The sequence below is a fragment of the Mandrillus leucophaeus genome, unplaced genomic scaffold (genome assembly GCF_000951045.1).
Source record: "Mandrillus leucophaeus isolate KB7577 unplaced genomic scaffold, Mleu.le_1.0 Scaffold755, whole genome shotgun sequence".
NCBI lineage: Eukaryota > Metazoa > Chordata > Mammalia > Primates > Cercopithecidae > Mandrillus > Mandrillus leucophaeus.
Window position 1 is genome coordinate 237,925 of NW_012108197.1, and position 13,028 is coordinate 250,952.

Sequence of the window (13,028 nt, forward strand, 5' to 3'; positions counted from 1 at the left end):
TCTGTAACATCCTATTGAGCCCATAGTACCTGCTTAATAAACACTGCATTAGTATATGTGCACATGTTCTCCAAACGCAGACTTACTCAGAAATTACTGCTTTTTTTTTCTCTGTAAACTTTAAAGAGTCAACAAAGAATATAATACTTTAGATTGAAGAATGATTGTCTTCATTTGTACTAGAATATATGTGTTGTGACAAGAGTGCTACATATAAGGGACTCTGTGTTGTGCCTCATTTCTCTAACTAATGCTAATAATAAGCCCAGGGGGAGCAACATCATGATTGACAGGGCTCTTGTGTAAAAGACCCGTTTATGGACCCTTTCCATACCTCAGAATTACATTTCATAGAGTAGGGCCAAAATTACCAAGTGATTTTATGAGCTCATTAGAGCTTGAGAGGAAATGCTTAATTAAGGGATTATCAGCCCAGGCTTCCAATTAGTATCACCTGGTCATTTTGCCGAACTCTTTTTACATGTGCCCTGTCCATGGATTCTGTTTATTGTTCTGGTGCAAGCCACCATGTTGTTGTAATTAAGTGGCTCATGTGACTCTAAGGTGAGGTCAGAATCAAGTATGAGGAATTCAAAATACATCCATGAGAGTTATGTTCCATCTTTGCATTAAAGGGTGGTCCAAGAACCTATTCTGTTTGGATTTGGTAGGGACAGTACAGCGTGGCCCATATTTCCAGTACTGTAGTGGAAATTGCTGGTGCCTGTGTCAGGGGATGGCTCCTGAGGACAAAATAAAGAAAAGTGTATTTTTATCTCTGTGGAGGAGATAAAGGACACAACGGATGGAGTTTTTCTGTCTTGGTCCTTCTGCCTATGGATGTGGTGACAGCAGGTAGACCTGTGGTGCTGACACTTTTAAAGGCATATTCTCAAGATGCAGGTGTAATTTGTCCAGAAAACTTTATCTGAGAAAGGACCGTAGAGAAAGAGGAGAAATATATAAAAATGGCCTTTTCTTTTTCAGCTAAACATGTCTCAGATCAAGATCTGTGTCCACTCTGCTTCCTTCAGGAAACATGCGTTTGGTACTTGCAAACCTGTACTTCTCTACTTGTGTTTTTCCTCCCTAATGAGTTTGTCTTAACTACTTTAAAAAATTCTTACAATAATCAAAGTCTCTGAAAAATATATATTTTTTCTATATACCAGAGCCTTCTCTATATCACGGCTTCTTATATGTCATGTAGAAATCTCACTATGAATTTATAATCTACAATATTAAAAATGTCCATTTGTGGCTGTTGAACATGGGAAGGTGTAGATACTCCAAATTCCTGTTGGGGAAAACCTGGTGTTTTTAGTGAAGACAGAGAACATGTAATGTTGAGGTTTCATCTGTGTTCTTTATTATGTCTATGCAGTACAGGATTAAGAAAACACTCATTGAAGCAGTATGGTATTTGTTACCCAGAAAATTCTAAAAGAATTGTTAGGAGATACCTGCTCTCTACAGTGCTAAAGAAAGACTACTTAAAATCACTATTAAACATTACAGCACATGGGAGATATCTCTATCTTGAACTTTCCATAAAACTAATGTTTCCTTATAGTCAAATTCACACTATAATTTACCTTTCGCGGGGCAGTATCTCAGCAGTAATGCTGTGTCCTTCTGGGTGAGTCAGGACATTATAAAAGTTTGTTCTAGTGTAGTTGATGTTAATAAATCACTTGGTTGATAAGTTCTCTGACACATTTTTTCACTATAGAATTAATTATTTTTCTCTTCATCATTAAGTATCTTTATGTAGCTGACATGAACAAACCAACACATTTAATCTGGCAGCTGCCCTTCTTTCTTAGGTTTCCTTTGCATTTATCTGTTTTTGGAAAATGAAGGCTCTCATCTTTGTTTACAAGCCAGAAAAACTGAGAAAAACACAGGCTTATTCAATTACTGGATGTTTGACCAAATAGTCTTTTTGGGCCAAAAACATTGGCATACTGATGAGCTTGTTAAAAATTCAGCAACTCAGACTTTATCCTAGAACTTGTGAAAAATAAAAAATCTGCAGTAACAGGATCTCTAGCTTATTGTACACATTAAAATTGGACTGACATCTGCTAACTCAACATGTCTGTTCCATCTGAATCATATACAAAACTATGTCTTTTCCATCTGAAAAATTCAATTAATTCCTTTTTTTTTTTTTTTTTGAGATGGAGTTTCACTCATGTTGCCCAAGCTGGAGTACAATGGTGTGATCTCGGCTCACTGCAACCTCCGCCTCCCGGGTTCAAGTGATTCTCCTGCCTCAGCCTCCCAAGTAGCTAGGATTACAGGCATGCACCCCTACGCCTGGCTAATTTTTTGTTTTTAGTAGAGACGGAGTTTCTCCATGTTGGTCAGACTGGTCTCGAACTCCCAACCTCAGGTGATCTGCCCACCTCTGCCTCCCAAAGTGCTGGGATTACAGGCATGAGTCACCACTCCCAGCACACAATTAATTCTGTAGGGTGTAAATACAGCACTCAAAATCGTACGTGCTAGTGTTTGTGCCCTCAATTTATACTTTATTATCTAGAAAAATATTACATATACACTGATGTTATGGATCTTATACCACTTTCTTTTGTCAGAGTTAGAGAAAACATTAGAGAATATTTCTGTGTTGAAAATTATTTTATTGAATAATTTCCATTCTGCTTATAAGTCAGAACCAGCTCTCTTTACTTTCTCCATTTTACCTTGAGTGAAATTAAAAATTCTGCCCATGACCAATTGGTAAACATGTGTGTTTGTTTGTGTTTTCCAGGGATCACTGACATTTAGGGATGTGGCCATAGAATTGTCTCTGGAGGAGTGGCAGTGCCTGGACACTGAACAGCAGAATTTATATAGAAATGTGATGTTAGAGAACTACAGAAACCTGGTCTTCCTGGGTGAGAATAACTTTAATACGCAATTCCTAGTATATGCTACAGGTTTCATTTTGCTGCAGACCTTATTGGACTGAACAAAGGACGATGAACGTGAGAATAAAGACAAAGACAAAAGAGTATATTTGGAAGAAGTGGTCAGGGGGCTCCTTGCTTCTAGTGAACAAGGGACCTGAGCTTTTATAGCCCTTTTGTATTTACTGAGTAAAAGAGATAGGGAGGAGGAGGAGGTTGTGGTCAGTTGCTTGACTTAATGCAGGCCTGCATGACTGTATTCTTGAAACAGTACTCTCCAGATGTTCCAGTAGATAACCATAAGGAGCATGGCACCAGGGGGTGACTGCCCTCAGTGTACCTTCTGGTGGCAGGAGCAGATGCGAGTTTGCCCACATTCTGCATTCATTATAAACAGTTTACTCTTTGATCATATAGCCTCCAGTGGAATGCTGAGTTGGTCATGACCCTCAGGCTTTCAGCTCCCAACGTTTCCCCCTTTCTGTTTAGCATTAACCGAATGAATGTAAGGCCAGGTTGGGCAGCTCTCATATTCTGGTCCATCCGATTTTACAGACTATGAAGAGAAAACAGAGAACAGCATTACTCCAAGAACTACATATGAGATTTTAATGTGGTGCTTTAGATAGGTCCAAGGATTGAGGCTCTCCAGGCCTTGCTGGAATTCGATCCAGTCTTCTAAAGAAGGCTGAAACTCTTGAGTTTGCCTATTTAAATCAAGAATTTTGTTTTGTAATTCATCAATATCAAAGGTGATGTTGGATGTGAAAGCTCCCTGCAAATGGGCTCTCACAAGGCCCCATGGATACTCACTTTGGTTATGTTCTAAGTTGGTTACACAAATATGAGTGTGATTTAAATGACAACACAATTGCTGTTGCAATTGAAGCTTTGTACTTGTTCTCCTCAACATAGAACTGTTGAATAGAACTATGCAAAGCTACAGAGGACATCACAACAGAAGTTATTAGTGTGACCAAGGAAACAATAGCAAAAATGATCATGCCTAAGGCTCTATGGACACGATGAGTAAGTTGAGTTAGAAGAAGTTTCATGAAGTGCAAAGAAGGGGTGGCAGCCCAAGACTCCGAGAGATTAACAGGAATCCATAGCCCAGGGATGCGACCCAAATTGGGCCAAAATTGGGGCTAATTTTTACCGGATATTACTGACACATCAGCTCCTGTTTCAATAAGCCCATAAAATTTCTTTCCTTTAATTTGCACTACACAGGTGGGTCTATTAGAGACTATGGGTTGTGATAGATGGATTTCTCATGTAGTTGTGCTCCCAAACCCTTTATTTCCTCATTTCTCCTTTTGTGGAGAAGGGTGTAATTTACAGGACATAAGCAATAATTACACTATATATTCCCCTGGTTCAAAAACCCAAAGATCTTGTGACATTAAAACTACTTGAATTTCTCCTTCATAATCAGAGTCAACTACTCCTGGGACTACAGTGATGCCTTGCAAGTTAAGGCAGCTATTGCCTAAAATTAGTCCCATGTGTCCTGCTTGTAAAGGTCCCCAAAGTGACAGTGGGTATTTTGGTAGGTTTTTCTCCTGCAACTAATGTAATTCTTTCTCTGACTGGGAGATCTAATCCAGTACTTCCTGGTGTTCCTGGGGAGAGGAAATCAATGTTTCTCCTGGGACCAACCCTTTAAATGGGTTTGTGGTCTGAACTGGGAATGCCTTCATTGTTTGAGGGGCCTGGGTCCAGGGCCCCTTCTCGTTTCCTGACAGGGGGTTGTCATTATGATGAAATTTTGAGTGGCACTGATTAGCCCAATGATTTCCACTGTTGCAGCCCAGTGATTCCCTTTGTTACAGTGAGGACACAGTCCTGGTGTTTTTTCTGCTCTGGGTGGGGGGCACTGCATTGTAAGGTCCTTTCTGTCCTGAGATCTGGTGACATCCCTTTTTGAAATGTCCAGTTTTTCCACAGTTATAACATTTTTCCACTTTAGGGTTTGACCCTTGGCTCCTTTTAGATCTGTCCACTACTAAACTAGCCATTACTTGAGCTAACATTGTAGAACAATGAAATTCAATTTCTGCATTCTGACAAGCTTTAAGGTAATTCCCCAAGCTTTTTGTGAATCTCACAGGAGCCACTGCTCACTTGCAATCTGCATTTGTGTTTTCATAGGTTAGAATTATAGTAAGCATTTCTGGAGCAGGGACATGAGGGATCTGATGCCACACTGCCTCTAGCAACCATGCGATAAATTGTGCATAAGGCTCTCATGATCCCTGCATGATATGTAGAAAGACTGCACTGGAACTCCCTCTTCAGGTATTGTTCTCCAAGCATGCTTGGTGGCTAAGGCAGACCAGTGGTAAGCAGCCTCTGGGAATGTTAATTGTTGCACCAGATCTGAAAATGGGCCACTGCCTGTCATCATTTCCTCTGTAATGTTTCCTTGACCAGTGGCGTGGTTCTACCTTGCCTGATCTGCACACATTTCTTGCCAATTTAAACTCCATGTCAGGTGTGCCCTGGTGGATAAGCAAGTGCAAGCCAAATGTTTTATATGAAAGGGTGGGAGGTGCATGGCTCTGAACACTGATTCTAACAGCCCTGTAGTGAATGGGGTTTGCACTGTAGTATTAACTACACTAACTTTTAATTCTTCTAGTAATTTAAACTGTACAGGAGTGTGCTCATGTAAAAGATGTTGTGGATTGTTCGGATCAGGCCTCACAGTAATAGGAAAAGCACAAGGTCCTAAAGGCTCCCCAGCCACAGCAGCAGCATGCAAAATTATTTTGTATGGGGGTTTCTACTTCTGTTATTGGAGGGGGTGGCAGAGGCCAATTCTCCTCTCCTTTCTCCTGCTTAGCAAGTAGCCAATTCTCCCCTTTCTTTTGCTCATTATTTTCAATAGGCATTGTCGGAGGAACAAATTATCTTTTTAATTCTTGAGACTCAGAACCTGACTCTTGTTGTCTGACAGAATAAGAAGGAGACAGCAGCAGTAGGACTGTGCAAACCAAACCCCAAGCAGAAAAGAACAGAAGGGTCTACTTTAAGGCCTTTTTGATGAACCCATTTCAATCCGTCTCCTACTCTGTCCCAATTTTCCACATTGAGAGTGTCTGCCTGCAGAAACCATAAGTTATACGTAATAATCTCCTTCAGAAGCTTAGTTAATGTCTGTGAATTAACTTGAGCTCCAGACTGTTTCAACAGAACTTTAAGCAACTGCACATAATGTGTTTCTTCAATAGACAAATTCTGCTCATGTTACTTTGATTCAGAAAGTTCCCATTCCCAGTATTTCTTTAGAGCACTGACCTTATATCCACTTCTGGCAATTTTGTCTCAGGGTCCCCGTTCATCTGGTCAATTTCACTTCTGCTCCAGCAGACCTTCTTCATTCATGTCCTCAAAGTCCCTGTGTGTGGATGCCACTTTGCTGCAGACCTTATTGGACTGAACAAAGGGGGATGAATGTGGGAATAAAGACAAAGAAAAAAGAGTATATTTGGAAGAAGGAGTCAGGGGACTCTTTGCTTCTAGTAATAAGGGCCCTGAGCCTCTATAGCCCTTTGTATTTATTGAATCAAGGAGATAGGGAGAAGGGGGAGGTTGTGCTCAGCTGCTTGACTCAGTGCAGGACTGCACGACTGCATTCTTTGAACAGTGGTCTCCAGATGTTACAGTAGATAACCTCAAGAAACATGGCACCAGGGAGTGACTGCCCTCAGTGTACCTTCTGGTGGCAGGAGCAGAAGCGAGTTTGCCCATATTTTGCATTCATGATAAACAGTTTACTGTTTGATCATATAGCCTCCAGTGGAATGCTGAGTGGGTCATGACTCTCAGGCTTTCAGCTCCCAACATCATTTCTTTTTTGTATAATTTCTTTTTGGTAATTTATGCTTTCAGATTTTTGTTTTCAAGAAAATCATAGGGAGTTTTCCATAGAGAAAAAAATTTCAAGATGTTTCATCTTGACCTGAACTTACCACATTTTTGAGCTGATCTGTGTCCTTCACTTTAGATTAATGGTAATTTCAAAAGTTTGCTGGCAACCCCCAAGTTTTAATTCAGTAGTACCAGGTGATAAAATTAAGAACCTGCAAAATTAGAGTACTTTCTAAATATTTAGAAATTTCTGTTATTGTTGGGGACCAACCTTAACACCACCTGTAGGGTACATAAAGTGTGGTGGGGATGAAGGAATGAGAAGGGGTGAAACGGTGAAAGGGAGGTGGTGTGTCATACACCTAGAGTAGTGGTAGTTTGGGTACATTTTCTTTGTGCTGAAGCAGCATAAACTTAACTACTGATTTATTCTTTAACTTATCAGAGAGCATCTGTGGGGAGTGGGCCTAACTAGGAACCAGCATATCTGGCCACATTCCAATACTTCAAAGGATTATCTTTCTCCTTGAGCACAGTGTTTATAAATAAGGGAGCAGGTCAAGCTCTGGTCATGGGAACGTGACGGTAGTAAGGAGGCTTTCCTCAGAGACCTCCTGTGTCTTTCCACAACTTATTGTCCCATATTTTTGTGGCCAGTTTATACAGGCACCCCATAAGCCTTTTTCCCAACGTTTTATAATTTAGTATTTTGAGATAAGTGTATTAGAATATTCTATTACATCTTCTTTACTGAGCACATTACTAAGTCAGTAATTGGAGAATATGAGCAAGACGCATGTTGTTCATTTTTAATAAAACAGGTATTGCTGCCTTTAAGCCAGACCTCATCATTTTTCTGGAGCAAGGAAAAGAGCCCTGGAATATGAAGAGACATGAGATGGTGGAAGAACCCCCAGGTAGGTGAGAGTGAATACAGACAACATGGATGAGAGGTCCAAAGTCAAGGAGGAAGCCAGTCCTTAAAGTGATTCTGGAAGCTGTGCTCCAAAAGAAGTAGTTTCTGGAAAGCCTTATTTTTATTTTTATTTTTTAATTTTCTCTCACACACGGGCGTCTTCTGTCTTATGCTTTTAAAATTTCTAAGATTTCTTCTTTCACTTCCGTAATCTTCCTTCAAGTTTACAGTGACAGCCAAAGTACTGTTCATGGCATACAAGAGAGTGAACATTCTGACTTTTTGTTTGTTTGTTTTTGTGGACACACAGATATCTGCATAATTTTAAGATACTCCATGTTAAACTATCTTTTACATTCTCTTTTTCCATCATTTCTGAAATGTGTGAGACTAGTGGTTTCTGTATCATTGAGTTTTTTTGGTTCATTTTTCTGCACATTTCATTCTGTTTTTATCACTATAGTCTTGAAATATAGTTTGAAATTTTAAAGTATGATGTCCTGCTTTTTTCTTTTTCTTCAAGATTACTTTGGCTATTCACAGTTTCTTGTAGTTTCATGTAAATTTTATGATTGTATTTTTCATTACTGTGAAAAACAAACACTGGAATATTGATAGAGAGTTCACTGAATCTAGAGAGCACTTTGGATAAAATGGCATTTTAACATTTATTCTTTGAATTGATAGACATAAAATATATTTAAATTTATTTGTGTTCTCATTATTTTTCATTGATAAGTCTTTCACTTGAAAACTTTTTCAGCTCGTCAGTTACATTTGTTCTCAGATATTTATTATTTTAGTGTGATTGTAAATAAGATTGTTTTCTTCCTCTTTTATCAGATAATTTAAGTGTATGGAATCATAACTTATACTTGTATGTTAATTTTATATTTTGCTAATTTATGGAGTGTACTTATTGGTTTCAAAAGGTTTTAATGTACTGTTTATGGTTTTTTATAGAGAACATTGCATGATCTACAAACAGCAACATTTTACTTATTTGTCTTCAATTTCAGTTACTTTAAAATTTTTTTGACTAATTTTTCTTCCACATACATCAAGTGCTGTGTTAAAATAGAGGCATTGACAATGGGCACAATATACTTGTGCGTTGGTGTCTGAATTTGAAGGAGCAAACACCTGAAAGTTTTGATAAACTGGTTTCTGAGGGTAAAAATCTTCCTTTCTTGGGCCCCCAGGGTGATAGAATGCCCTCTGGGTTTGTAGTTGAGTGGGGTTGTAGCTTGGTCACAAGGCTGCTGGCTCTGCACTAGGGTTGGCTTATTGGAAGGGGCTTGGGTAATTGTAATTCCCATTTTATTTTTGGACAGAGTAAATATCCTTCAGGACTTTGCTCAGTAGGATAGATGCTAGGGCAGGTTCTACAGTTAGGTCTGCGTATGGTGGGCTTTGTATTAGGATGTGGATTAGTATGGTTTTCACTGAGTACTAGAGAGGATTTCTGAGGTCACTGTGGCTTTCTACATGGGCAGAAGTGGCCATGAACTGTGACTTAGGAAGCTGGAACTGCTATTAGGACCACAGTAAGGACCAAGGTCTGCCAGCCTGCCAGCATGGGTCTAAATTGGTATCTCTCTCCGGGCTTCTGGAAGACTAAGACCTCTCACAAACTGTGGCTGAGAGGAGTTTGGGATGATTACACAGTAAGTTCAAAATTCTCAGTGGGACCAAGTTGGGTGGGACATTTTCTGTGTCTGTAGTCAAGAGCAGGGATTCTGTAGTTTGCCACCTGAATGAAAGCTTGCCTTCTGAAAAGGGTGCTCCTCGACCTTGGGCTGGGCAGAGTTTCACAATTCTCTCCCTGGATCTCAAAGCTCTCTTAAAGGCACTTACTTTTGAGATGGCGTCTCACTACATACCCAGATTGGTCGTAAAATTTTGGCCTGAAGCCATTCTCCAACCTTACTGTACTATGTAGCTGTCATTACGGATGTTAACCATGATGCCTGGTTCGCTCATTAAGACATTTTTGTCACAGATGACTGACAAACTTTCTTGCTGTTACGGGTTAAGCAAATAGGAAACCTTTTTATTTTTATCTGTTTCTAAGTGTGTAAATGCTTTATATCTGTCTGTCTCATACAATCTTTGTCTTTTTGTGGCTGAGTCATTTCATTTTGCATAATGTTATCAAGATTTATCTTTATAATTGGTAGAATATTTTCTGCTTTTTGAAAACTGAGTGATATTCCAGTATTTTTATATTTCAGATTATATTTACTGAATGATTTGGCAATAGAAATTTGCATTGCCTTTACCTATTAGCTTACAGTAATAATTATTGCTCTGTAAATGACTTCTCATATGACCATGTTAAAGTGTATGTAAGTGTTGCATTCTATTTTATTAATCTAATTTTTCTTCCTTATACTTATACCAGATTGTTTTAATTCTGTAGCTTGGAATGTCTTTTGAAATCAGGAACTTTAATGCCTGCAATATTGCTTTATTATTATTATTATTTTAAGATTGTTGGAAACTCTATTGTCTTGAGATTCTATATACACTTAGGGTTGCTATTTCTATTTTTTCAAAAATGCAATGAGAAATTTGAAAAACATTTCATTAAATTTGTAGATTACATTAAGCAGGATGAACATCTTTACAATATTAACATTACAACCTTTGCATAAGAGCATGCTCGAGTGTTTTGTTAAATTCATATATATACACACACATATAGTTTGTTTGTTTGTTTGTTTTTGTCTTTTTGAGATGGAGTCTTGCTCTATCACCAGGCTGAAGTGCAGTGGCATGATCTCAGCTCATTGCAACTCCACCTCTTGAGTTCAAGTGATTCACCTGCCTCAGCCTCCCTAGTAGCTGGGACTACAGGTGTGTGCCACCAAACCTCGTTAGTTTTTTGTATTTTAGTAGAGACAGGGTTTCACCCATGTTGGCCAGAATGGTCTTGATCTCCTGACCTTGTGATTCTCCCACCCTGGCCTTCCAAGGTGCTGGGATTACAGGTGTGAACCACTGTGCCTGGCCTATTTTTTTGTTTTCAGTTTTTTTCTATTTTTGTTGTATACTTGCAATTGAGTTTAGTCATACAAAATAATTCATAAAATTTCAGTTTTAAAAAATTTGGTAAGACTTCTTTTTTGGCCCCAGATGTGATCTATCAAGAAATATATTGTATGAGCTATTGAGAAGGGTATGTATCCTGATGTTGAGGAGTGCTCTCTATACCTCTGTCAGAAATAGTTGTTTTATGCCTCCTTTATGTAGTCTGTTTCCTCATTAATATTCTGTTTTGTTTTTTTAATTATAATTTACATTCTGGGGTACATGTGCAGAACATGCAGGCTTGTTACTTAGGTATGCACGTGCCATGGAGGTTTGCTGCACCCATCAACTCATTATCTACTTTAGGTATTTCTCCTAATGTTATCCCTTCCCTAGCCCCCCACCCGCCGACAGACCCCCGTGTGTGATGTTCCCCTTCCTGTGTACCTGTGTTCTCATTGTTCAACTCCCACTTATGAGTGAGAACATGCTGTGTTTGGTTTTCTGTTCTTGTGTTAGTTTGCTGAGAATGATGGTTTTCAGCTTCATCTATGTCCCTGCAAAGGACATGAACTCATTTTTTTTAATGGCTGCGTAGTATTCCGTGGTGTATATGTGCCACATTTTCTTTATCCAGTATATTACTGATGGGCATTTGGGTTGTTTCCAAGTCTTTGCTATTGTGAATAGTGCTGCAAAAAACATACGTGTTCATGTGCCTTTATAGTAGAATGATTTATTATCTTTTGGGTATATAACCAGTAATGGAATTGCTGGGTCAACTGGTATTTCTAGTTCTAGATCCTTGAGGAATCAACACATTGTCTTCCACAATGGCTGAACTAATTTACACTCCGACCTGCAGTGTAAAAACTTTTCTACTTCTCCACATCTTCTCCAGCATCTGTTGTTTCCTGACTTATTAATGATCGCCATTCTAACTGGCATGGGATTGTATCTCATTTTGGTTTCGATTTGCATTTCTCCGGTGACCAGTGATGATGTGTTTTTTTTCATATGTTTGTTGGCCATGTAAATGTCTTTTTGAGAAGTGTCCATATCCTTTGCCCACTTGTAAATTTGTTTAAGTTCTTTGTAGATCCTGGTATTAGCCCTTTGCCAGATTGGATAGATTGCAAAATTTTTCTCCCATTCCGTAGGTTGCCTGTTCACTCTGAGAATAGTTTCCTTTGGTGTGCAGAAGTTCTTTAGTTTAATTAGGTTCCATTTGTCAATTTTGGCTATTGTTGCCATTGTTTTTGGTGTTTTAGTCATGAAGTCTTTGTCCATGCCTGTGTTCTGAAGAGTATTGTCTAGGTTTTCTTCTAGGGTTTTTATGGTTTGATATGGAACATTTAAGTCTTTCATCCATCTTAATTTTTGTATAAAGTGTAAGGAAGGAGTCTAGTTTCAGTTTTCTGCATATGGCTAGCCAGTTTTTTCAACACCATTTATTAAATAGGGAATCCTTTCCCCATTGCTTGTTTTAGTCAGTTTTCTCAAAGATCAGATGGTTGTAGATGTGTGGGGTTATTTCTGAGGCCTCTGTTCATTCCATTGGTCTATATATATGTTTTGATACCAGTACCTTACTGTTTTTGTTACTGTAGACTTGTAGTATAGTTTGAAATCAGGTAGCATGATGCCTCCAGCTTTGTTCTTTTTGCTTAGGATTGTCTTGGCTATATGAGGTTTTTTTTTTTTGGTTCCATAAGAAATTTAAATTAGTTTTTTCTAATTCTGTGAAAAAAGTCAATGGTAGCTTGATGGGGATAGCATTGAATCTATAAATTACTTTGGGCAGTATGGCCATTTTCACAATATTGATTCTTTCTATGCATGAGCATGGAATGTTCTTCCTTTCTCTTTTTTTTGTTTTTTTTTTAGACACAGTCTTGCCCTGTCGCCCAGGCTGAGGTGCAGTGACACGATCGAAGCTCGCTGCAAGCTCCACCTCCCAGGTTTGCGCCATTCTCCTGCCTCAGCCTCCCAAGTAGCTGGGACTCCAGGCGCCAGCCTCCACGCCCTGCTAATTTTTTGTATTTTTAGTAGAGACAGTGTTTCACAGTGTTAGCCAGGATGATCTCAATCTCCTGACCTCGTGATCCGTCCGTCTCGGCCTCCCAAAGTGCTGGGATTACAGGCATGAGCCACTGCGCCCAGCCATGGAATGTTCTTCCATTTTTTGTGTCCTCTCTTCTTTTCTCTTTCTTTCTTTCTCTCTTTCTTTCTTTCTTTCTTTCTTTCTTTCTTTCTTTCTTTCTTTCTTTCTTTCTTTCTCTCTC

The 13,028-nt window shown here is 39.0% G+C and overlaps 1 protein-coding gene across 1 annotated transcript in view; it reads left to right on the forward strand.

The window, feature by feature from the left end:
• LOC105529216 (zinc finger protein 728-like) overlaps positions 1-13,028 on the forward strand; it is a 45,612-nt gene that overhangs the window by 23,113 nt on the left and 9,471 nt on the right. Inside the window, 2 exon segments of the mRNA XM_011966310.1 lie at positions 2,780-2,906; positions 7,616-7,711. Coding sequence (XP_011821700.1) covers positions 2,780-2,906; positions 7,616-7,711 — 223 coding nt within the window.